This window comes from Oryza glaberrima, chromosome 2 (genome assembly GCF_000147395.1).
Source record: "Oryza glaberrima chromosome 2, OglaRS2, whole genome shotgun sequence".
Taxonomy (NCBI): domain Eukaryota; kingdom Viridiplantae; phylum Streptophyta; class Magnoliopsida; order Poales; family Poaceae; genus Oryza; species Oryza glaberrima.
The window spans coordinates 4,966,747-4,988,577 of record NC_068327.1 but is presented as its reverse complement, the minus strand read 5'-3'; the positions used below and the strand labels follow the sequence as shown (position 1 = coordinate 4,988,577).

At 41.4% G+C, this 21,831-nt stretch overlaps 3 protein-coding genes, 1 non-coding gene and 1 pseudogene across 4 annotated transcripts; 3 read left to right on the top strand and 2 right to left on the bottom strand.

The window, feature by feature from the left end:
* Positions 1-75: 75 nt before the first annotated feature.
* Positions 76-4,019, bottom strand: LOC127762326 (SWI/SNF complex subunit SWI3B). The gene is made up of 6 exons (XM_052286804.1): positions 3,720-4,019; positions 3,238-3,647; positions 1,394-1,774; positions 943-1,075; positions 565-692; positions 76-473 (listed from the first exon to the last, which is right to left on the bottom strand). Exons 1-6 carry the CDS (start codon positions 3,988-3,990, stop codon positions 273-275), a joined length of 1,524 nt encoding a protein of 507 aa, XP_052142764.1. The 5' UTR covers positions 3,991-4,019; the 3' UTR covers positions 76-272.
* Positions 4,020-4,260: 241 nt separating this feature from the next.
* LOC127764869 (U2 spliceosomal RNA) lies at positions 4,261-4,440 on the top strand (annotated as a pseudogene).
* Positions 4,441-9,454: 5,014 nt separating this feature from the next.
* On the top strand, positions 9,455-9,651 carry LOC127764840 (U2 spliceosomal RNA). The gene has a single exon (XR_008015983.1). It is a non-coding gene; the product is annotated as a U2 spliceosomal RNA (small nuclear RNA).
* Positions 9,652-10,523: 872 nt separating this feature from the next.
* On the bottom strand, positions 10,524-13,073 carry LOC127762328 (mediator of RNA polymerase II transcription subunit 18). Its single transcript, XM_052286806.1, has 6 exons — positions 12,882-13,073; positions 12,735-12,800; positions 11,472-11,571; positions 11,343-11,400; positions 10,908-11,264; positions 10,524-10,815 (listed from the first exon to the last, which is right to left on the bottom strand). Exons 2-6 carry the CDS (start codon positions 12,768-12,770, stop codon positions 10,704-10,706), a joined length of 663 nt encoding a protein of 220 aa, XP_052142766.1. The 5' UTR covers positions 12,771-12,800; positions 12,882-13,073; the 3' UTR covers positions 10,524-10,703.
* A 175-nt stretch (positions 13,074-13,248) lies between these two features.
* Positions 13,249-21,762, top strand: LOC127762325 (brefeldin A-inhibited guanine nucleotide-exchange protein 1-like). Its single transcript, XM_052286803.1, has 12 exons — positions 13,249-14,336; positions 15,212-15,529; positions 15,731-16,067; positions 16,171-16,593; positions 16,672-16,964; positions 17,042-17,315; positions 17,679-18,181; positions 18,292-18,613; positions 19,009-19,357; positions 19,459-20,108; positions 20,298-21,075; positions 21,163-21,762. Exons 1-11 carry the CDS (start codon positions 13,351-13,353, stop codon positions 20,904-20,906), a joined length of 5,064 nt encoding a protein of 1,687 aa, XP_052142763.1. The 5' UTR covers positions 13,249-13,350; the 3' UTR covers positions 20,907-21,075; positions 21,163-21,762.
* The last annotated feature ends 69 nt before the right edge of the window (positions 21,763-21,831 follow it).

The window sequence follows — 21,831 nt, the reverse complement described above, 5'->3', positions numbered from 1 at the left end:
ATTTGAAATTCTTATAATTTTGACTCATTCTAAGTATTTCTTATTGCCGAGCCATAGTAATTGCATAGTACGTCATTCGAACTCAACAAGAACACACCATTTCATTAGCTGGACTGCAAAGAGTTTAATCAAACACCATTCATACAATCATACTACAGCTAATCACAGTTTTTGAATATTCTACTACCTAAAGCTGTCAAAAAGTCGGGCTACATCACAGGATTGCATTGTATCATACTAATGCCATGTCAATTGACGAAGCTCGGCTAGAATCAACTTATGCTGATAACGGGCTTCGGTTTCTCATCGTCCTTGCTCTCTGTGGTGACAGCCGGGGGCCTGCGTTGGTGCTGCACAACAGCTAGCTGATCAGAAAAGAGCAATTCCTTCAAGCAGTGGAGTTGCTTCCTCTCCTTCTCCATCAGCAGCTCCTTCTGCTCGAAACGACGTATTTTATCCTGGATTTCCTTCATCTGAAAATAATTTTAAACAGGAGATATCAAGAAGTCAATATAAGCCTCGAAATTCAATGTGGTTATCTCAGGAATTTTCGTGGCGCCCTACCTGAACACCCACTATGTCAGATAAAGACTGCTCTATAGCCTTCCGTTCCTTTTCAAGTTGTACTTGTGCGTTGGCAGACGCCTCTTTGAGCAAATCATTGGCTGAAAGACCATTTGTGCAAGAAGATTCTGTACAAGACACTCATTTAGTGAAAAGATCTTTTCAAAATATTGCAGGTATTTGCACATCATTTTCTCTCGTGCATTATTTGCACCCTGAAGCTGTTACAACACTCACTAATCATTGATATCTGAACAGTTATGTGCACACCAGCATATGTTTTGCCAATAATACAAGTATACAACAATCAATGTGATGGAATCACAGAAGCAGTCTAAGTAAATGCCAAGCACATGTATTAGAGAGCAGAGCTGGTACCTTCTTCCTTGCTGATGTTGATAGAAGAATCAGTCTCGCTGGCACTTATATCAACCTGGGACTGTGCAGAAATAGCTGCTCGCCCTGCAGCTACAGCAACATCTGAACCAACAATGGCTGACAAGAACGCAACCTGGGAAAACAATGCTATTAGTCAGTTTGCCGCATCAATTGTTACCCATATTCAAAAACCTGCTACATAAGAAAAGCACATAGCAACTATTGACTTGAATATAGGATTAACTGTGATGTTCCAGCCGAAGTGACATTCTTAGATAATAGATGTCACGTCTCTCAGTTAGAATTTACAAATATAGTTTTCTTGGCAACTATGGTTGCAAGCTTGCACGTTGCAGTCTTTGTTCCAAGTATAAGCTACAAGTGTATTGCATAATCAAGAAGTCAAGATATAAGAACAATTAACTTCAAATGGATAATTACTGATACAGACCTGGGCCATGATTGGATTGCTAGCATCAGCCAGTGGCGTGAGGCGTAGTCGTTTTGAGATATGTGATCCAGATTCTTCATTGAGATCACAATCATTCCCAAACTGAATTTTGTCCTCCTTGGGTCCCATGAACTGTTCCCCAAAAGGTAATCGGGTGAATCTAGCAATGCAGTCCTTTTCTGATCGACTACCAACATGATGAGAAACCTTTTTCCAGTCTTCCCCATAATGCAGGACGGCCTCAAGAAGGTGAAGAGTTTCTTTATCTGTCCAATCTGATTTTGCGTCCTCAGTAATTTCAATTCGCTTGAAGTCTGCCGAAGTAAGACCTGGCCGGTAATTGGCACGGACATAGCATCTAGCGCAGAGGCTTATATCTGCCTGGTCATAAGCAGAATTTAAGGAGTTTAGTAGTGTTTCCAATTAAAAGATACAAGGAATTAATGAGACTTTCAAAATACACCAGGATGATATATGACGACAGTATCTCAACTGACGTATAAAGTTTGCGTGACTAGCAATGAACTTCCCAGACTTAAAAGTGTCACTAAGTTATTATAATTGTTTGCAAATACTTTTCTTAATGGTAATTGGTAAAACACGACTGCAAAGAGTATACTTGTTCAAAATGAGTTACTGGCCACCTCCTTAACAAGCAATGGACAAATGAGCTGTCGTGCACGCTTTTGTGAGAGACTGGCGCTTGCATGCTAGATCACCGCAGCAAGCAGCAAAGTTGTGCTTGATTGTCCTTGGCCACAAGAAAGAAGGCAAAGAGATAAGTTGGTTGCTAGTATTATCTAACATGCTCTGTTAGGCAGTCAATCCATGTAGTTGGAATTTATTGCCTCTGGTAAACTTTGCTAGGAAGGTGCCTAAGAAAATACCAAACAAAATAACAAAGGTTGCAAGAACATGGATACCCAGAACTGCCTTTCACAGGGAACAAGACTATTGTTGGTTTCAAGAACAACTGCTCAGAGCCGCAGATATCCCCTTTTCTCAATACCCAAACCACATCATGGAGTTTCAACAAAACATAGGTAAAGCCAAATGGACTGTTGTTCCGGTAAGAAGGGCAAGCTCTGAACTGAATAAGTGCAATCTGGAAATATTTGCACTCTTACTGTCTAATTGAAACCATGAGTTTTACAAACCTAAAGACCTCAATTTGTGTAGAAATTTGCAGCACACATGTTTGATTACCCTCTCAATTTATAATTTCATAAGAAACTAAACACAACAGTTACCAAAACAAAGTATATATCAGACTATTTGTCAACAACTTTGTCTGCTCATCTGTCCTGCCCTTCCTACGGGACATGCCAAAACTAGCTAAACTAAATCATTGCAGCTGAAAACATCTCCACACCCACCAAATATATTTGTTTACAAATGCGTAAACTCATAACTGCAAAAGAAGAGACCCTTTGTTCCATTCCATAAGAAACTAAACATCTGAATATTTACAACACTGCGCAGTAGGTGGGAGGCTTGGATGCTCCCACCACCCAAGTTCAAATACTCTTAAGCTTAACTTTGGTGTTTCTTTCTTTTCTACTAATTAGATACCAAGGTTTTTGCTGCTTCTTTCTTTTCTACTAATTAGATACCAAGTTCTGCCTTGGTATCCTCTTTTTTTTTTCCATTCGAAAAAATATTTACCACTTCCCGTATCAACAGCCAAGCGCTGTCATAGCTTATCAGAAATAATTCGTGAAAAACAGCTAAGATAATTCTACAGCGGTAAAAGATGCATACACATTGACAAACTTGTAATACAACTGTACACAGCACTGCATAAATAACTCATCCGCAAATCAAAACAAGAGCAAATCACTCACCTTCTCACAAGAGAAATAAGCAAGCCCACACACGGTGCGGCACCCGGTGCAAAGCTTACTGGGCATTGTTGCCCCAATCGGCAAAGAGGACTGCGATAACGCTGCCTCCTCTTTCTTATCTCTCCCCTGCTTCGCTCCCGACGGCGAAGCTCCATAGTTTATCAGACCCCATTCCTCAAGGAAGTCGAACACGCGACGCACGGAGCCGACATCTCCGACGAGCCCACGCCTGGCCTCGGTGAGCGTCAGCCTACGCCCCGGCCGCGCCCGGAACCTCCTCACGAGGGTGTCACGGTAGTACTTGTAAGCCTCCGGGCCCCTGGACCCGGACGCCGCCGCCGCCTCCCCTTCGAAGAACTCCGGCATGAGGCGGCGCTCGGTCTCGTGGATGGAGTCGTAGGAGAACCACGCTGGCGAAGAGGGAAGCTAGGGTTTCAGGTTCAGCCTCGTCACAACAAGGTGGGGGCGATGGAGGGGGTTACCTGAATAGCTCGGGATGGTGATGGTGCAGGGCGACTCCTCGGCCGCGGCGGCGGCAGGGGCGGGGGCGGCGGCGGAGGCGGCTGAGGAAGCCGAGGTGGATGGCGGCGGAGGGGCCTCCGTCTTGACGGTGCCTGCCGTCGAGGGGGGCTGGGAGAACGGCGCCCCCGAGGACGGCGGCTGCGGCGGAGCGGGAGGCATGTAGTTCGCCGTCGCCGTGGTCGCCGCCGCCGCCGCCTCGGCCGCCGGCGCTGGCATCGACGGCGTGGCCATGAGAGCTCGAGACAGCCGCGTCTCGTGTTCGTCTTGGGCTTCACCCGCAGTGGAGCCTATCAAGCCGCGGCCCACCAAGAGGATTGGGCCCAACCGACCAACGCGGCAGAGAGCGGGAGGGCGGTTTCGTGGTCTCGGTTTAGTACCACCTCGCCGATTCTGAGCGGGAGGAGGCGGGGAGCGGGTATAAGAGGACGACCGGGGGCTAAGATAAGATTAATGTATGTTCTGATCTTATTCTTGAATAAGTTCAGAAGATACTGGAATAAGTTCACTTTGGGTCCCTCAACTTTATATCGAGTTTAATATCGGATATGTGGGCCATGTTCGCATGGCCTGCTTCTGTATCCAAATATTTTTTTATGGGGAAGGGCCCATTAGTGGTTCTGCCACTAGGGCCCTTGCGCGTTGCCGAGGCGTTGCACTGCTGCCCGGGCCGGCGCACCCCAACCAAAACTCAGTTCCAATGTTTGTAATTACTAGAAAATTCCAATGTTTGTAATTACTAGAAAAAATACGGTGATAGAAAAAATACGGTGAAGTTTATTTTAATCTTATTGTTACTAATATAAAATTTCACGTGGGATACTATGTAGAGTATATGATTTAACGTGGGATACTATATAGAGAGAATTACACTTTGAACCAATTTTTATTACCTTGCTTACATATTGGACCGGTGCTTACATATTGGACCGGGTATAGGTAAATATTTTCACTTAGGGCTAGATTTTGTTACCAAATTTTGCATTTGAGGCTACTGGTCCACATGTCAGTAACCAACACATCATCTTCTTCCTGAGCAGTCTTCCAGGCTTTATTCCGTGCATGTCTCCAGTGAGCTTATTTCGTCCTCACACAGACAAGCTCCTCTTCCCCAATCTCTAGCCACCTCGAACTGCACTCCGCTACTTGACAAGCCTGAGCACATAGGCTTTGAACTACCAAAAATTTGAACTCATGGTTTGATGTCAGGAGCATGGAGAAAGAGACGGGGCTGGAGTTTGAGGCGATGGAGAATATAAGGGATTGACGGAGCTCGAGTTAAAGGTGGTGGAGTTGGACTGTTGGTGCTCGAGCTCAAGCAGCAGAGGAGGTATAGCTCGAGCTTTGAGGCAGAAAAAGAGTTGAAGCTCGAGTTGGGAATAATGGAGGAGGCAAAGCTTGATATTGGGGAGCATGGAGATCGAAACCTGCGAGGAGACCTTATTCTTTCTTTTTTTCCAAGCATCAGCAAGAAGAGCTTTGTATGTATGGGCATGGCAAAGCTTGAGCTCGACCTGCCTTGCTCTGACTCAGTGGTTCACAGTGGCTCTTGGAGGAGAGACGCAGGAGAGAGAAGCTAGAGGTTGAAAGTAAAATACTCCATCCTTCCCTAAATATTTGACGCCGTTGACTTTTTTAAATATGTTTGACCGTTCGTCTTATCCAAAAACTTTTGTGGAATGTGTAAAACTATATGTATACATAAAAGTATATTTAACAATAAATCAAATGATAGGAAAATAATTAATAATTACTTAAATTTTTTGAATAAAACGAACGGTCAAACATATTTAAAAAAGTCAATGGCGTCAAACATTTTGGGATGGAGGGAATATTTTGCAAAGATATCTAGCCCAAAGTAAAAAAATGGATGTTTAACCCTTGTCCAACTTGTAACTTTGCTAAATGCAATTCACTCAATATATATATATATTTAAAAAAACATGAGCTGCAGTTAGGTGTCCGATCGTCTTAAGTTAACATGCGGGTTTTTTTAAACATATTTCTTATATGATTCGTTTGGTATTATCAAAAGTGAACGATCTTAAAACTGACTCAAATATGGATATCTATTTCCAAAAGCAAACGAACGTAAAAACCGACTCATATATGGATGACGTACCAAAATACCGGTAAAAACATTTTAGTTTTTATAATAGTAGAGATAAAGAGTAGCAATAATGCCCGTGCTTTACCATGGGATAAAAAAGAATTATAGATAAAAGTGTTGCCATGTGTACTTTTCTTTAAAAACTGAACAAAATGAAATCTTTGATTGAACTCAGCAATGATTATACAAGACAAATGATAACTATATGTACGTGTTATCTATAACATATCAAAAGAAAACAATTAACCTCCGTGTGCTTTCATTATGTCCATGAATGCCAAATTGTCTAGCTAAGATTTTGTAATTTACAAAAGGCATTTAAATTTAAATTGACAAATAGAATCTGGACTCCACCTCACCACTACCCTCCCCCCCCCCCCCTCAAAAAAAAAAAATCTACAGGTCATCTAAGGCTGAGTTGAACTACAACATCAAACAATTTTCTCGATTTCCCTTCAGCACAACTGCTAAGGGCAAGTACAAAGGTAGAGACCGGTATGATCTCTACGTTAATTAGATGCTATCATGTTACAATAGTTAAGATAATACGGTCTCTAATCATTAATGTACCAAAATACTTTCTTACTAGTTATCTTTCCTTTATTAGACTCAATGCAACGAAAAATTTCCTAATAAATGCTAAGAGTCGACTCTATGCCGTTGTCATGCGTAGCAACCATCTTTCTATTTCCTTCTTCCTCTCTCTTCCACGTCACCAAATATGTTTGCATGACAATAAAGAGAGACCGCTAATAAAAACCATTGTACATGCCTTAAGGGCAGTCCCAACCCTCTACCTAGGATGGTGTCTATGGCATTAACTACATTGCCATGTAGGACTTTTAGCTTATGTGGCACTATATTAATTAAGAGAGAGAGTAAAGAGAGAAAGAAACTAGGTCTCATGTAAGACATAGCTTCAACACGAGAACCTATGCACTAGACACTATCAAGTTTTGTATTGGGAGAGAATAGTGTCTTCATAATAGATGAAGAATGAATATGATTGGTAGAGAAGAGAGATGATGTATTTATTAATGGCCCACTTTAAGAAACCATAGGTTGTAGAGTGTAGTTTCTATTGTGATGTCTTGTTGACATGGCACCATAGACACTGCTTATGGATACTATGGGTTGGGATTACCCTAAACGGTGGTTTTGTGGACGAGCCAACCAGTTGCTGCTAAGTTGCAATTTGGAGTTGTCAGCCTAAGAACCACTCCTTGCCAATGGAAAGGAGACTTGTCTACCGGTGCACAACGAATTCATAAAAGGGTCATCGTCGGGAAAGCCTACTAAATTATGAACGCTCAACCTCACCAAAAATAGGATCTGTATGAGGAAGAAAAATAAGATCACATGGCTCATTTTCAACTTCACAAAGTCATTTTTCATCAATAAGCAGTTATGACTAACTGAATAAAAAAACTAAAGCTCCAAGTTATTTATCTAGCTCATTTTGTACCTGAGTTTGTTTTAGTTCTTTTAGCTCTATTGTTATAGCATAAGAAGAGCAGCCCTCAGGATTCTATTTACAATAGAAAGTATTAAAGAACAGTGCATTGTTTCAGCATTTTAGATTAACTGGCAGTACCTCTTTATTCTCCACGGCTCCTGATCTTTCATTTAGCAAAACTATATGATATATTTGGTTCGGAAAGCTTCAGAAATATAACAATTGTTAAGACTGATAAGTTGGTTCAACCCGGCAAATATTTAACACAATGGGTGCTATGAGAATCTGAGTTGCTGTCCCTATATAAAGTTTTATATTACATCCTAATGCTCTCACCTAGTTCTGCAAATACTTTAACCTGCATGTAATTGGTAATCAAACAGAAAACAATCCAAGGCAAAAAGGAGGATAATCTTTGTACCATACAATTTTCCAGATCACAAGTTCTACCTATGAAACCAAGAATATTCAGAAACACCATCGTATATCATACTCCTACATGAATGCAGCTTCTGTTTCGAACATTACAAGCTCCGCTGAAATTAGCTGTTGTTCTGAGTCCAGATGACTGTGAAAAGACACAGAGGATTCAATACAAAGAGCAAAGAGCATTTTCATGAACAACCGTCAACCCTCTCCAACGAGCTCCTCATGCACATACAAATTCAAGACCTCAGCGTCGATGGAAGTAGGCGGCGGCACCTCGATCGCACTGTGGCTCCGTTTGAGAAGAAGATTGCGTCGTCTCGCGTCAGCGGCCGTTGCCGAGGCCGCGAGAGGAGGGCGATGCGGTTGCATGAGGGATCTGTACTTATGGATACAGCTGCATGTATTCTCTCAGCCAAGTCAAACTCAGTATGTATGAGAGATGCGTGCCAGGCTAGGAGGACATGAGCAACCAAACACACTCTTTCTGATTCTCTTGCGATAACAACAACGATCGAACGAACGATAGCGTGTGTTCTTGTGCACACCAAATCACACAACGTGTTCCTGAATCGGACATGGAGAGGATGGACGAAACAATCGGTGAGAACGGAATTGTCTTCAAATTTTATAATTGGTAACTGATATATCGTAGTTTAGTTACAATGTAATTACATTTCTATTATACTATAGTTATAGTTGCAATGCCCTTTTTTTGGATATTTTATTTTTAGGTTCACTAATAAATTAGGTCAATGGATTGATTGACTTAGGTTGTATGAAACATATAAAGTGGTTTACAATTATCTGATATGTCATCAGATAATTCAATTGAGACATCAGAAAATTTTTGAATTGGTTTGTTCGTTTCCTTTTGCAGAAAATCTGTTGAAGATAAAGATAAAGATAAATATTAATTGTTTCACGTAAAATGAGGTAGTAATAACGTGTGATTAATTAAGTTTTAATTATTACAAACTTGAAAAATAGATTAATATGATATTTTAGAACAACTTTCACATATAAAGTTTTCGCACAAATATCCCGTTTAGCAATTTGAAAAGCATAGCCACCAGTATATATTTTTGTTGGAGAAAAGAACATGGTATATACTTTTGTCAGCTATGCATTGCATTGCATTCTGATTTCTGACATGGAGATGATAATTGCCTGGCTTATAAACTGTCATAACTGATATGCACTTCATTAGATCAAATTCTGTAAGTATAGTTGATATGTCTTTTCATGCACACTCCAATTGAACAAACTGAATTCCCTAATCCACGAGATGCTAACAAGTAACCACATATATATATGAGACGTAAGAAAAAGTAAAGAAAAACTACGAGATCCCAACGTTGTCAGTTGTCACGTCAGGCTCACGAGAAGCTCCGGCTTTTATTTTCTGACCCTTATGAAAACTAAAGCAAAGCCGTGACCGCCGGCATGGAGTCCGCCGTCGCCGGCAACGACGGCGCCGCGATCTGGGTTCGAGGCGGCCGCGTCTCGTGCTCCAACAAGGCCGATGCTGAGAGTAGAGGCCCATCTAATACATTGGCCCACCCAGAAGGCTTCGGCCCAACATGCCACGGAGCAGAGAGCAAGAACAGCTTCGTCTCTTCGGTTTAGTACCACCTCGCGGATTCTGAGGGGAGGGGAGGAGGAGGAGCGGGTATAAGAGGAGGGCCTGGGTAACAATGCAACTCATACCTTTCTCGGCCTTTTGGCTAAGATCAAGTGTAGTATCTGTTCTTATCAGTTTAATATCTGATATGTGGGCCATGTGCCCACTTCGATATTAAATTTATTTTTTGTGGGGGAGGGCCCATCACAGTGGCTTGCCACTGGGACCCTCGCGCGTCGCCCAGGCGTTGCACTGCTGCCCGGGCCTGGCGCACCCCAACCAAAGCTTAATTCAAAATTTTACCATACAATCCGAAGCTGCAGTAGTATATTGATCCATATAAAAAACATATTTTCAACATCTGAATTTCCAATGCTGTATGATGAGCAAATACATTAGGAGTTAGATTATATTTGTTGTTCAGATCGGTTAACTCGCATGAGATTCATCTCTCGAGATTATATTTTTTATAGGATGCCCAACTTTCTTCCAAAAGATAGAGATTTGAGACTCCATGATTATTAACTGAAAAATTCTAGCTAAACAGAATGTTGGTATTATCATTATCTTTCACAGTGTAGGTCCAGCTATGTACACTCGATGCTTTCCATATCATAAATCACCAGGCAAATGAGGAATAGGGATCCCAAAGAAATCTGAGGAAGAAGATGCATGTAAACTGTAAAGGAGCTGGAGCTGGAAGAGCAGGAGGAGATGGCACTTCATCCTGCACTGAGCATCAGGATGAGCTGATCTCGTCAAGTTGTCAGCAACCTAGCTCTCTCCCCTCCTCTCTAGTTACTCCGGCTTTGTTTCGTTTTGCAGCAACTTTTAGGAAGATCAGTTGTCATTGAGATACTTTGTTGACTATGCAAGTAATGCATGCAGTGTATTCTGATTTCTGGTAACTTGACTGCTAGACTTACATAATAACTAGAGAAAATAGTTTGATGCACACTAATTAACTAGAGAAAAACTACTGGGCAATTGAACGTCCCAAACCATGAGATCCTTACCACGTATGTGACCTAAATTAAAGTAAACAAAGCTACCATCAAATATATTGTCAGGATCATGACAAACTCCAGCTATCAGTCTACCACCAATATCGTCAAGCTTTCCCAGCATTCAGTTTCCACTCTTCAGTAAAAGCAAGCAATGATCAGTGTTCATTTACCAGCCTCCAAAGCAAGGTAGGCAGCATTTAGCATGTCATTACAAGAAAAACCATGGTGCTAACTAAAAGTTACAGAACTAAAGATGGCAACAATGTTTTAAGTGGGATGGTCAATGGAGATCATCATGGCATTGCAGCCAACACATATGACCGATCACAACGTTTTACCACCACCACCACCACCACTTGACATGAGTGAGGCGGCAGCAGCGCCTGCAGTCGGGACGATTCCAGTCGAATTGCCTGGTTTAGAGAGATGCAGAAGCCTGCAGTGTGTTTTGCAGTCAAAAGTGAGAAAATTCGTTTATGCCAGTCTAGTAATAATCTTGAGATAGCTAAGGAACACTTAGTTACTTACGGTGCTAGATATTCACAGAACGAAGTGACTGCTGAAACGACATCGTTGTAATTGTCAGCAGCAGCAGGGGCCGTGATTTCCACTAGCTGTATTGCAGGAGTGATTGGCACAGCTTCGTTGGTAGCATGGAGTTTTGTCATCTTGCTAACAGAGGTAACGGTCACAGTTATCTGGGCACCTCGGTGGAAACGAAATGCAAATCCTCCCTTCAGAACTTCATGATCTAACTTGTACCCTATACCGTAGAAGTAACGCAATACATTGTTGCTGGCTTTGCTCTCTACAATTGACCGCACAAGGACTGAGATTTGCTCTGCACCAGCACCTCTCATGGCACCTCCAACATGTCTTATGGTCCTACATGAATACTACTGGATTCAGAATATCCTCAAATATCACAAAAATGTAAATTTTAGCAGCTGAAAGAAAAGTTACCAGGATGGCGTGGACTGAGCTAAGTCACACAATAAACGAACCTCTGATGGGACAACTCCTGTATGATTGGAAGATGTATATGAGTAACAATGGCATATGATCAGAATAATGAAAAAGTTGCAAACTGACCTAGATTTGGCCCACTTTTAAGACAGAGCTCATGCACTCTGACACGTTCTTTTGGGACACCAGAGAGGCCCTGGAGAAGAACCTCAAGAGCATCAACATGCTGCATAACAAGAAGATCAACCAAAAGTTACACTGATGTCAAAGCAATGAAAACTAAAAAAGGTTAAATGGTGTTCTAAGCACAAGACATTGACATGTGTATATAAATTAATCCCTTTATTGTAAAATTACAAACCATATAAGTGATATGATTCCTCCAATTGTATATAAAATAGAACCATATCAACATATTGAAAAGAGAATCAAAAAAAGTCTGCAAGTGGCAGAAGTAGTGCCCTCAGAGTGGAGAAACATGGTTGACCATATAGTGGTCAGCATGATCAACTGTATACTTTTTTTTTATTATCCTGAAGGGAAGTGTTGATATGCTGACAAGAGGAAGCTATAAGAGACTAACAAAAGGTCATATAGAGACAATGGATCGACGACAAAGTCTTAATGCTGCATGAATTATTATTCTCTATTCCCTGATGTGTTTCGTTCAAGAAAAAAGAAATTCTCTATGGACATAAAGTTCCAATACTACTTCATGCTATATGGAGTGAAAAAATAACTTTGTTCCTAAGTAGGACTATTGAGATGTAATTTGACACTGGGGCTATGCAGTTGATAGATTTGCTACCTGGGATAGCTTAAGTGTTACCTTTCAAAAGGTTTTATCACAATTACATTTACAGAGGTCTGTTTTCAGGTAATTGACACCTCCAACAACAAAAATGCTATCTTAAATCAAGTGATAGAAAGTTCATTTAGTAAACGTCGAAATTCTACATTCCAACTCCTTTGGATAAGGTTGCTACAAAGCGAAAGGCCAAATAACCTTATGCCAAAAATTAAATAAAATTCAGAATTCTAGATACAACATACAAGTAAGGAGCGCAAATGTCAGATCAGCAAACTTGACTAGTACCGATTTCCCAGAAAGGCCTACCATCATACAAAAATCAAGAATCCATGAAGAACATCACATCTACCATCACTCCGGCTTATGTTACGGGCCATGTATGATTTTCCGGGTAAAAGTTCAAATTGGTCATGTTTTACAGCATAAACAGACAAATCAGTTTCATATGAACAAAAATGCATCGTTGCATAGCTACAGATCACTCATTCTCGGAAGAAATTACCGTTCACTTCAACAACCGCTCACACAGTCACCACTCATACAAGTCTACTGGCGAAGTGAGAAAGAAGAACAATAACCTGGGTCTCGATGATCCCCTGCACCACGCACTCCATCAACCCCACCGCTTCTCGCTACCACAATCCCTGCAAGAGAGACAAACCCTGAAACCACGCTGCGGAATTTCGTCGAACAGCTACCTCGCAGCAACAAAAATTCACCCCCACCTTTAACCTAACAGCAATAATCCGCGGCGCGGCGGGGGCTGAGGCGTCGGGAAGTGAGACGATCCGAGGCGCAAGAGCTCCCCCCACCTCGCAAACCCCGCGTCCCCGAACACTCCCCTCTCCGCCACTGACCGCTCGCCGTCCTCCGCCGCCTCCTCCTCCTGCAGCGATGGAGACGAGAAGAAAGAATTCCGAGAAACCGAGGGGGGTAAAGTGATAAAATGCCTCACCCCCGCGCGAAGGGTCGCGGCGTTTTGCATCTAGGCCCCTGGAAGAATCTGAAATTTCAGTCATACCCTTCCTCTGACTTCTCTTCCTCTTCCTCCCCCACGCGCTCGTCTCGTCTTCCTCTCGAATTCCCATTTTCTTCCACCTCCTCCTCGTCTCGAGGTCTCAGATCCAATGGCCGCGACGGCGACGGCGACGACCACCGCGTAGAGCGCGTGAGAGTCTGCGTGGACGGCTAACTATGGCCTCGCCGGCGGGGGCAATCGGCGGCGCGTCGCCGTCGGGGCGGGTGCTGGGCCCTGCGCTGGACCGGATCATCAAGAACGCGGCGTGGCGGAAGCACTCGGGCCTCGTGGCGGCAGCCAAGGCGGCGCTCGACCTGCTCTCCTCGTCGGCGTACGCGTCGGCGTCGGCGCCGTCGCCGCCGTCGCTGCTGCTCGGGTTGCCGGCGGCCGCCGCGGACGCGTGCATCCACGCGCTCCTCCTCGCGCTCGAGTCGGCGTCCCCCAAGGTCGCCGACCCGGCGCTCGACTGCGTCGCCAAGCTGCTCTACCACCGCCTCCTCGTCGGTGATCTCGGCGGTGGCGGCGGCGACGACGACTCCCCGTCCTCCAAGCTGCTCGCCGCCGTGCTCTCCTGCGGCGCGCTCGCCGACGACGCCATGGAGCTCTCCACCCTCCGCGTCCTCGTGGCCGCCGCGCGGTGCCCCTCCGTCGCCATCCGCGGGGAAGGGCTCGGCCAGATGCTCAAGACCTGCTACAACATATACCTCAGTAGCAGCAGCGGCGCCAACCAGCTCTGCGCTAAGCTGGCGCTGGCGCAGGTGCTGGTGATCGTGTTCGCGCGCGTGGAGGTGGACTCCATGGATGTGCGCGTGCGTACGGTGTCGATCACCGACATGATGGACATGTCTGACCGCAACCTGAATGACTCCAGCATTGTCCATGCGGCGCAGAGCTTCATAAACGAGACGATGGAGGGAAGCGATGTCCCTGAGCCGGGGTCCCCGGTTGAGCCGGCCGAGACGGATGGGAAGGAGGATGTTGTCATGAGCAAGATCAGGGAGGATGGGTTGACACTGTTCAAGAACCTGTGCAAGCTGTCCATGAAGTTCTCGACGCCGGATAATCCCGAAGATCAGGTCCTGCTGCGCGGGAAGGTGTTGTCTCTTGAGTTGCTCAAGATGGTTATCGACAATGCTGGGGCATTCTGGAGAACGAATGAAAAGTATGATATGATACTCATTATTGTCTTACTTCTGTGCATTTTAACAGCTCAACTTGCTGTGTTGCCTATCTATATAAATATTGTTGTTGCAGTGATTTAGAAGAATGCAGATGGCTTAAATGACTAAGGGAAGGAAGGCATAAAATGTTCAGTATAGTAATTGATATGGAGGCTTCATGTTTGCCTAGTAGTAACTCAGAAATTATGGACACACATTTTTCTGATACTAATACATTATTTTCACAATCCAGGCACGCTTTACTATTATCTGCTTGGATGTGTCAACATTTTGGCTATATTTTTTTAATGTATTATGATGGATGAAAATTTTTCTAGGGAAAAAAGTGCAGAGTTTAATCTATGGTGGTAGATACATGTTTACGTGACCTACTATTCTGTATTTGAATTGCCATTGGTTCTTTTAAAATGTTTCAAATGATGTCCTGATGATAATCTGCATTTGTATGTTGTTCTCTTAATTTGTTTAAGTCTCTTCACTAACTAAAAAAAGAAAATAATTAATGAGCTAACAATACACTGGAAAGGGAATAAAAACATGAAGTGTTGATTTATGAGCTCCAGATGTAACATGATGGCCAGGAGAGGGCACAAGCATCACTATATTTTATTTATAACATTAGGAGTGACTGAACTTTATTCCGTTCTTTTTTTCCTTCAAAATATGCTCATCCATCTAATTTGCTATGCTGAAAAATATGATTATTGTTCACCAAGCTTCCTGCAAGTATACGGTTACAATTTAAAACCTTTTATGTTTAGGGTATTCCATAAAGAGCATTCTGTTTACTCTGACTCCAATGGGTAATAAAACTCTTATACTGAAGTGTTCTTTTCTCTTTTTTTTTTCAATGCAGGTACCTTGGAGCAATCAAGCAGTATCTTTGTTTGTCCTTGTTGAAGAACAGTGCCTTGTCAGCAATGAGTATTTACCAACTGTTATGCTCCATATTTTTGGGTTTGCTGTCAAGATTTAGATCTGGGCTGAAAGAGGAAATTGGAATATTTTTTCCCATGCTTGTTCTGAGGGTTCTTGAGAATGTCCATCAACCTAGCTTTCTGCAGAAAATGACTGTTCTAAACCTTTTGGAGAAGATCTGTAAAGACTCCCAGGTTATTATTGATGTCTTTGTGAACTATGATTGTGATGTTGATGCACCAAATATCTTTGAAAGGTATGTAGTTTTGTTCTTGATGAATGGCAACCTTAAGTTTTGTTGTCACAGATTATTAGCAGCAGGTATGCATCTATTTAGTGGCCTGTAAGTGCTGCATGAGAATCGATGCATTGAACTGATTACAGTTCTGCAAAAATTAAGTTCACTCTCTCTTCATCATAGTTAAAACAACCCTTTAATTCCAACAGATCTTTGCAGGATTGTCAATGGGCTTTTAAAGACTGCTCTAGGGGTTCCTCCTGGATCTGCAACAACATTAACCCCTGCACAAGACCAGACATTTCGGATTGAGTCAGTCAAGTGTCTTGCAACCATAATAAAATCAATGGGTTCATGGATGGACCAACAGCTGAAAATTGGTGAATTTTCACCCAAACCTTCTGAAATATCTTTAAATTCGATAGACATTCCTAACATCCTTGTTGGAGAAGATGGGGGTGCTGTTGATTATGAACTGCAAACAGACTCTGGTAACCCAGACCTATCTGACGCTTCCTCACTTGAGCAGCGTCGTACTTATAAAATAGAACTTCAGGTATGTTAATATTTGCATGCTTTCTATTTAAATTAACTCCAATGTTAGACATTTTATAAAGGGTTAACATTTGGTTTACTGAACTGCAAAATTCCTTCTGCAGAAAGGAATTTCCTTGTTTAACAGGAAGCCTTCCAAGGGTATTGATTTTCTCATTAAAAGCAAGAAAATAGGTCATTCCCCAGAAGATGTTGCTTCTTTCTTGAGAGATACTGCTGGTTTAAACGCAACAATGATCGGGGACTATTTGGGTGAAAGAGATGAATTCCCTATCAAAGTAATGCATGCATATGCAGATGCACTGAACTTCGAAGGTATGGACTTTGGTGAAGCCATTAGGTATTACTTGCGAGGTTTCAGGTTGCCTGGAGAAGCGCAAAAAATTGATCGAATCATGGAAAAGTTTGCTGAACGATACTGCAAATGCAATCCAAATTCTTTTACCAGTGCAGATACTGCATATGTTCTTGCTTATTCTGTAATTATGCTCAATACTGATGCTCATAATACGATGGTCAAAGATAAGGTTAGCTATATCACTGATCCCCTCTGTTATATGTCAATAACAGAAGTTTTGATCATTAAATGGATTTTCGTTACGCAGATGTCGAAGTCTGATTTCATTCGCAATAACCGAGGAATTGATGATGGGAAGGATTTGCCTGAACATTATCTGAGTACATTGTATGATCAAATTGTCAAAAATGAGATAAAAATGAGTGCTGATTCGTCAGTTCCACAAAGCAAGCAGCCTAGTAGTGTAATTAAGCTCTTAGGCTTGGATAACATTATCAACCTTGTAAACTGGAAACAGGCTGAAGACAAGGCACTTGGAGCAAACGACTTACTCATTAAGAACATCCAGGAGAAATTCAAAGCAAAAAGTGGGAAATCAGAGTAAGAGAGAGTTACTCATAGACAAATAACTTGCGTCAGCTAACACTTTATAATAATTAAAGCTCTTGTATTCGCAGATCTATATTTCATGTTATTACTGATTCTACCATTTTAAGATTCATGATGGAGGTTTGTTGGGCCCCTATGATGGCTGCATTCAGTGTGACACTTGACCAAAGTGATGATAAGGCTGCCACATCACAGTGTTTGCAAGGATTCAGATCTGCAGTGCATGTAACCGCTGTAATGTGTATGCAGACACAGCGAGATGCCTTTGTGACATCTGTTGCCAAATTCACTTACCTCCATTGTGCTGCGGACATGAAACAAAAGAATGTGGATGCTGTGAAGGTAGGAACTTAGAAAAGCCAAACTTGGTTCTCTTTTGTTTTCTTGAAATAAAAAATGATTCTCATGATTTAAATGCAAATGCACACATACTATTGCATTTTCCTATTGATATTATGTAGACAAAATTCCCAAGCTTATATGGTCCCTTGGTCTATTTATGGTGAGGACACTTAGATGGCTTCACAGTACATTAGAGCATGAACTATTCAAAGCATTTACACTTGTACTGGATTAAAATACTTGATTCTATTTTTTGTCAAAACCATATCGACTAATATATATATCTATTATTTGTTAGACATAGTCCTATTCGTCAATATTAGAACAAGTAATGATGTGTGTTTTCTTAATGTCTTTTTACAGGCTATAATATCCATCGCAATTGAAGATGGTGACTATTTGCAGGATTCCTGGGAGCATGTACTAACATGTCTTTCACGGTTTGAGCATCTACATCTCCTTGGAGAGGGGGCACCTACTGATGCTTCATTTTTGACAGTGCCTCTGGTTGAGTCAGAAGATAAAACACAGAAGTCAAGTAGCACTACAGCTTCGAAGCGAACTAATGCTCTTCAGAATCCAGCTGTAATGGCTGCCGTCAGAGGGGGTTCTTACGACAGCACAACAGCTAAAAATAATGCCTCACCATTGGTTACTCCTGAACAGATAAATAGCTTCATATCAAACATAAATTTGTTAGACCAGATTGGCATTTTTGAATTAAATCATATATTTGCTCATAGCCAGAGATTAAATAGTGATGCCATTGTTGCTTTTGTGAAAGCTCTTTGTAAAGTTTCGATGACAGAGTTGCACTCACCTACAGAACCTCGCATCTTCTGCCTAACAAAGATTGTGGAGATTGCGTAAGTCTTTAGCAAAATCTAGTCCAAGAACATAGTTCTAGCAAATGTCATAGCAAGCAGCTACTATATTAATTTATACCTGGATCTAACTCAAAGTTTTGTTTGTGCAGGCATTACAATATGAACCGCATACGTCTGGTGTGGTCTCATATTTGGAAAGTTTTATCAGACTTCTTTGTGTCTGTGGGATCGTCAGAAAATCTCTCAGTTGCAATATTTGTTATGGACTCTTTGAGGCAACTAGCGATGAAGTTTCTGGAAAGAGAGGAACTGGCAAATTACAATTTTCAGAATGAATTCCTGCGACCTTTTGCAGTTGTTATGCAGAAGAGCAATGCTTCGGAAGTACGGGAACTTGTTGTTCGTTGCATCTCCCAAATGGTTTTGAGTCGTGTTAACAATATAAAATCCGGATGGAAAAGTGTTTTTACGGTATGTATGGTGTTCTATGGTTAATTTTAATTTTTCATAATTCCCTGGGCACAATTGGGAACTACTCTCTCCAGGCTGATAATATTAGTCGTTTTGAATAGGGAAAAGTCAAACTTTAAAATCTTTGACTATAAATAATTTCTAAAATATTTATCTTAAAAATATGGAAACCATATGTGTAGATTAGTCTTAAAAAGTACTTCAGTAAAATCATATATTTGTTGATATTCCTATATATATATTATAATAGAATAGTTGCCAAAGTTACTTTTTGGAGACCGTGCACTTGTCCAAAACGACAAGTATTATCAATCCGGAGGGAGTGGTTCTGAAGAAATAACTAGAGGAACATCCCTGCATTGCCACTCAATTTATGATATTTTATCTTAATACAGGTTTTTACTGCTGCTGCTGCTGATGATCGAAAAAGTATTGTGCTGTTGGCATTTGAAACCATGGAAAAGATTGTTCGGGACTATTTTCCATACATAACTGAGACTGAAACCACAACATTTACTGATTGTGTTAAATGTCTTATTACATTCACGAGCAGTAAATTTAGCAGTGATGCCAGTCTCAATGCTATTGCATTTCTTCGGTTCTGTGCTGTTAAACTTGCCGAGGAAGGATTTGTTTGTCATGAAAAGGATACAGATCACCAGTCAAATAACTTAGATGTTTCTGATGGGAATGCCACTCTGCACAAGGACGATCATGTTTATTTCTGGGTTCCTCTGCTTGCCGGTGAGTTATTTTTTCTGTCACAAAACTAGATTGGTCTTTCTGCGTTAGTCGATTTTGAAGTGCTTTGCGCTTGTAACATAGTTATTGCTTTATGCCTTCAGGTCTAGCTAGGTTGACAACTGACACAAGACCAACAATCAGAAAAGGTGCAGTAGAGGTACTCTTTGACATTTTGAAGGATCATGGGCACCTCTTCTCGCAGTCCTTTTGGAGAAATATCTTTGAATCTGTTGTTTATCCTCTATTTAGCACTGGTAGCTCTACACCAAATGGGCACATTAATCTAACTGAGGATGACTCTTGGAATTCTGAAACTAAAACAGTAGCAGTCAAGTGTTTAGTGGATTTGTACATTACCTTTTTTGATGAGATGCGGACAGAACTTTCTAGAGTTACTTCTGTTGTCACAAACTTTATCAGAAGTCCTTATAAACAGTCTGCTAGCACAGGTTTATCTGTTTTTCAGCGTTTAACAGAAGGACTTGAAAGCAGACTCTCCAAGGAGGAATGGAAAGAGATCTTGTTATGTTTTAAAGACTCAGCAATGCAAACATTTGTCGTGTTTGACAAGATAGTTAGGATGATGCAAGATATAGAAATTCCAGATAGAAATGAATCTTATCCTGAAGTTGAACGATATTCAGATAATGACATATACAATGATGATGAAGAGGAAGCTAATATGGAAACAACATCATACGCTATTATTAAATTGAAGAATCATATGGCGCAGCAGCTCTTAGTTGTTCAGGTACTTACAGTTTTTGTTACTTCTGTCAATAATTCCCTTATGTAACATGCCCTAGATTTAATTTAATACTATACTTTCCTTTGGCTATCCAACTAAAACAGTAATATAACAAATAAAAAATAGTCTTCCCACATGTTCTACATGCCAACAATTGTTCTAAGATCAAACTCACCACTGGTTTCTTTTCAGGGCATAGTTAAATTGTATGAGACACACAGGTGGTCTTTTTATGCTGAGCATATGGGAATAATTTTAGAGACACTATCAGCCATTGCGTCACATGCAAGTGAAGTGAGCTCCGAATCTACCTTGCTCATGAAATTCCATAAAGCATGTTCCCTTTTGGAGGTGTCTGAGCCAGCAGTCATTCATTTCGAGAATGAGTCTTACCAGAGCTATCTCAAACTTCTGCAAGCTTTGGTTCATGACCACCCATCAATCTCAGAAGATATGAAAATTGAGTCACATATTATGCTTGTTTCTGAGAAAATACTACGGAAGTATCTCAAATGTGCAGGGCGTGAACGATCTAACGATTCATCTGGTAGAGATCCAGCATTACGCTGGAAACTGCCTTTGGGCACTGCTAAGAAGGAGGAACTGTCTGCTAGAACTTCATTGGTCCTTCATGTGATGCAGTTATTGGGTGGCCTAGAGAGGGACTGCTTTAGGAGAAACCTGCCCCTGTTTTTCCCCTTATTAACTAACCTCATTCGCTGTGAGCATAGCTCTGGAGAAGTTCAGCTTGCACTGTATGATATATTCCAGTCATCGATAGGCCCTATAATATCAACATAGTATATATATCATTTGTTCAGCGGTTGTACAATTTTTCCATTCCAATTTCATAAGGTATAGCTTATTGATAGTGGTTACATGAGAATATAAGATAAGAAAAAGGTACCGGCTTGGCACTGCTGTAAATGACTGGCAGTTGGAACCTGCGCCTTCAGAATTCTGTTTGAAGGTGAAATCTTTTTTCTGGTTCTTCACAACTTAATATGTTGAAACTTTCAACTAAAATGTGGGATTAATCGTACACCATTTGTTGCAGCATCATTTAACATCGACCCAGGTGCCTGGAGATGGCCTTTTGAGGCTCATTTGACATTCTTTTTCTAACATACATTTCAATTCGATGGGGGTTCAGACTTCAGAGGCAACTGAATATTGGAAGTTAGAACAAGTCTTTCTGACTTCCAGGTCTGCTGAGGTTTTACAAAGAAATGGTTTGCTCACGAATGACAAAAATTTTGGCATGTAGCATTTTGTCCTTTGTATTACTTGTCTTTTGTATAGTATTTTCTTCAGAAAAGAGGCTTTAAAGTCGTCCATCAAGTTGTTCTTTTTTTCCGCTTTAAATTTATATACTCGAACTGCAGGCAACATGTATTTGTCATTCTTAGTGGAAATGGATCAATAAATGAAAGTTGATTGGTAACAGATAACTCTTTGTTTTACAGACCAGTGTGGAAATAATCTGTTGGTTTATTTCCCTTTGTCAGGAAAGGAGAACATATTATTTTTAGTTTAGACAAGGATAACGTATTGCCTAGCATTACTAAGTTACTTATCATTTATAGGCCCCATTGAAGCATGATCATCCCTACCCCTAGTGGTAGTTGAACTATTTTCTACTACATTCGTTCCAAAATACAAAAAAATTTAGGGTTATACACGGAAATTGCTCAGACTCATGAACTTTGCGAGCTAAATCTCAAAT

Excerpts from the sequence above, each read along its gene's own strand:
- LOC127762328 (XM_052286806.1), bottom strand. The coding sequence starts at position 12,770 with ATGGAGTGCGTGGTGCAGGGGATCATCGAGACCCAG. Across the intron at positions 11,572-12,734 it reads AGGGGATCATCGAGACCCAG|CATGTTGATGCTCTTGAGGT; the intron begins GTTATTGTTCTT and ends CTTGTTATGCAG. Across the intron at positions 11,401-11,471 it reads TAAAAGTGGGCCAAATCTAG|GAGTTGTCCCATCAGAGGTT; the intron begins GTCAGTTTGCAA and ends CCAATCATACAG.
- LOC127762325 (XM_052286803.1), top strand. The coding sequence starts at position 13,351 with ATGGCCTCGCCGGCGGGGGCAATCGGCGGCGCGTCGCCGTCGGGGCGG. Across the intron at positions 14,337-15,211 it reads TTCTGGAGAACGAATGAAAA|GTACCTTGGAGCAATCAAGC; the intron begins GTATGATATGAT and ends TTTTCAATGCAG. Across the intron at positions 20,109-20,297 it reads AGCAGCTCTTAGTTGTTCAG|GGCATAGTTAAATTGTATGA; the intron begins GTACTTACAGTT and ends GTTTCTTTTCAG.
- LOC127762326 (XM_052286804.1), bottom strand. The coding sequence starts at position 3,990 with ATGGCCACGCCGTCGATGCCAGCGCCGGCGGCCGAGGCGGCGGCGGCG. Across the intron at positions 1,775-3,237 it reads CTTATTTCTCTTGTGAGAAG|GCAGATATAAGCCTCTGCGC; the intron begins GTGAGTGATTTG and ends GCTTATGACCAG. Across the intron at positions 474-564 it reads CTGACATAGTGGGTGTTCAG|ATGAAGGAAATCCAGGATAA; the intron begins GTAGGGCGCCAC and ends AATTATTTTCAG.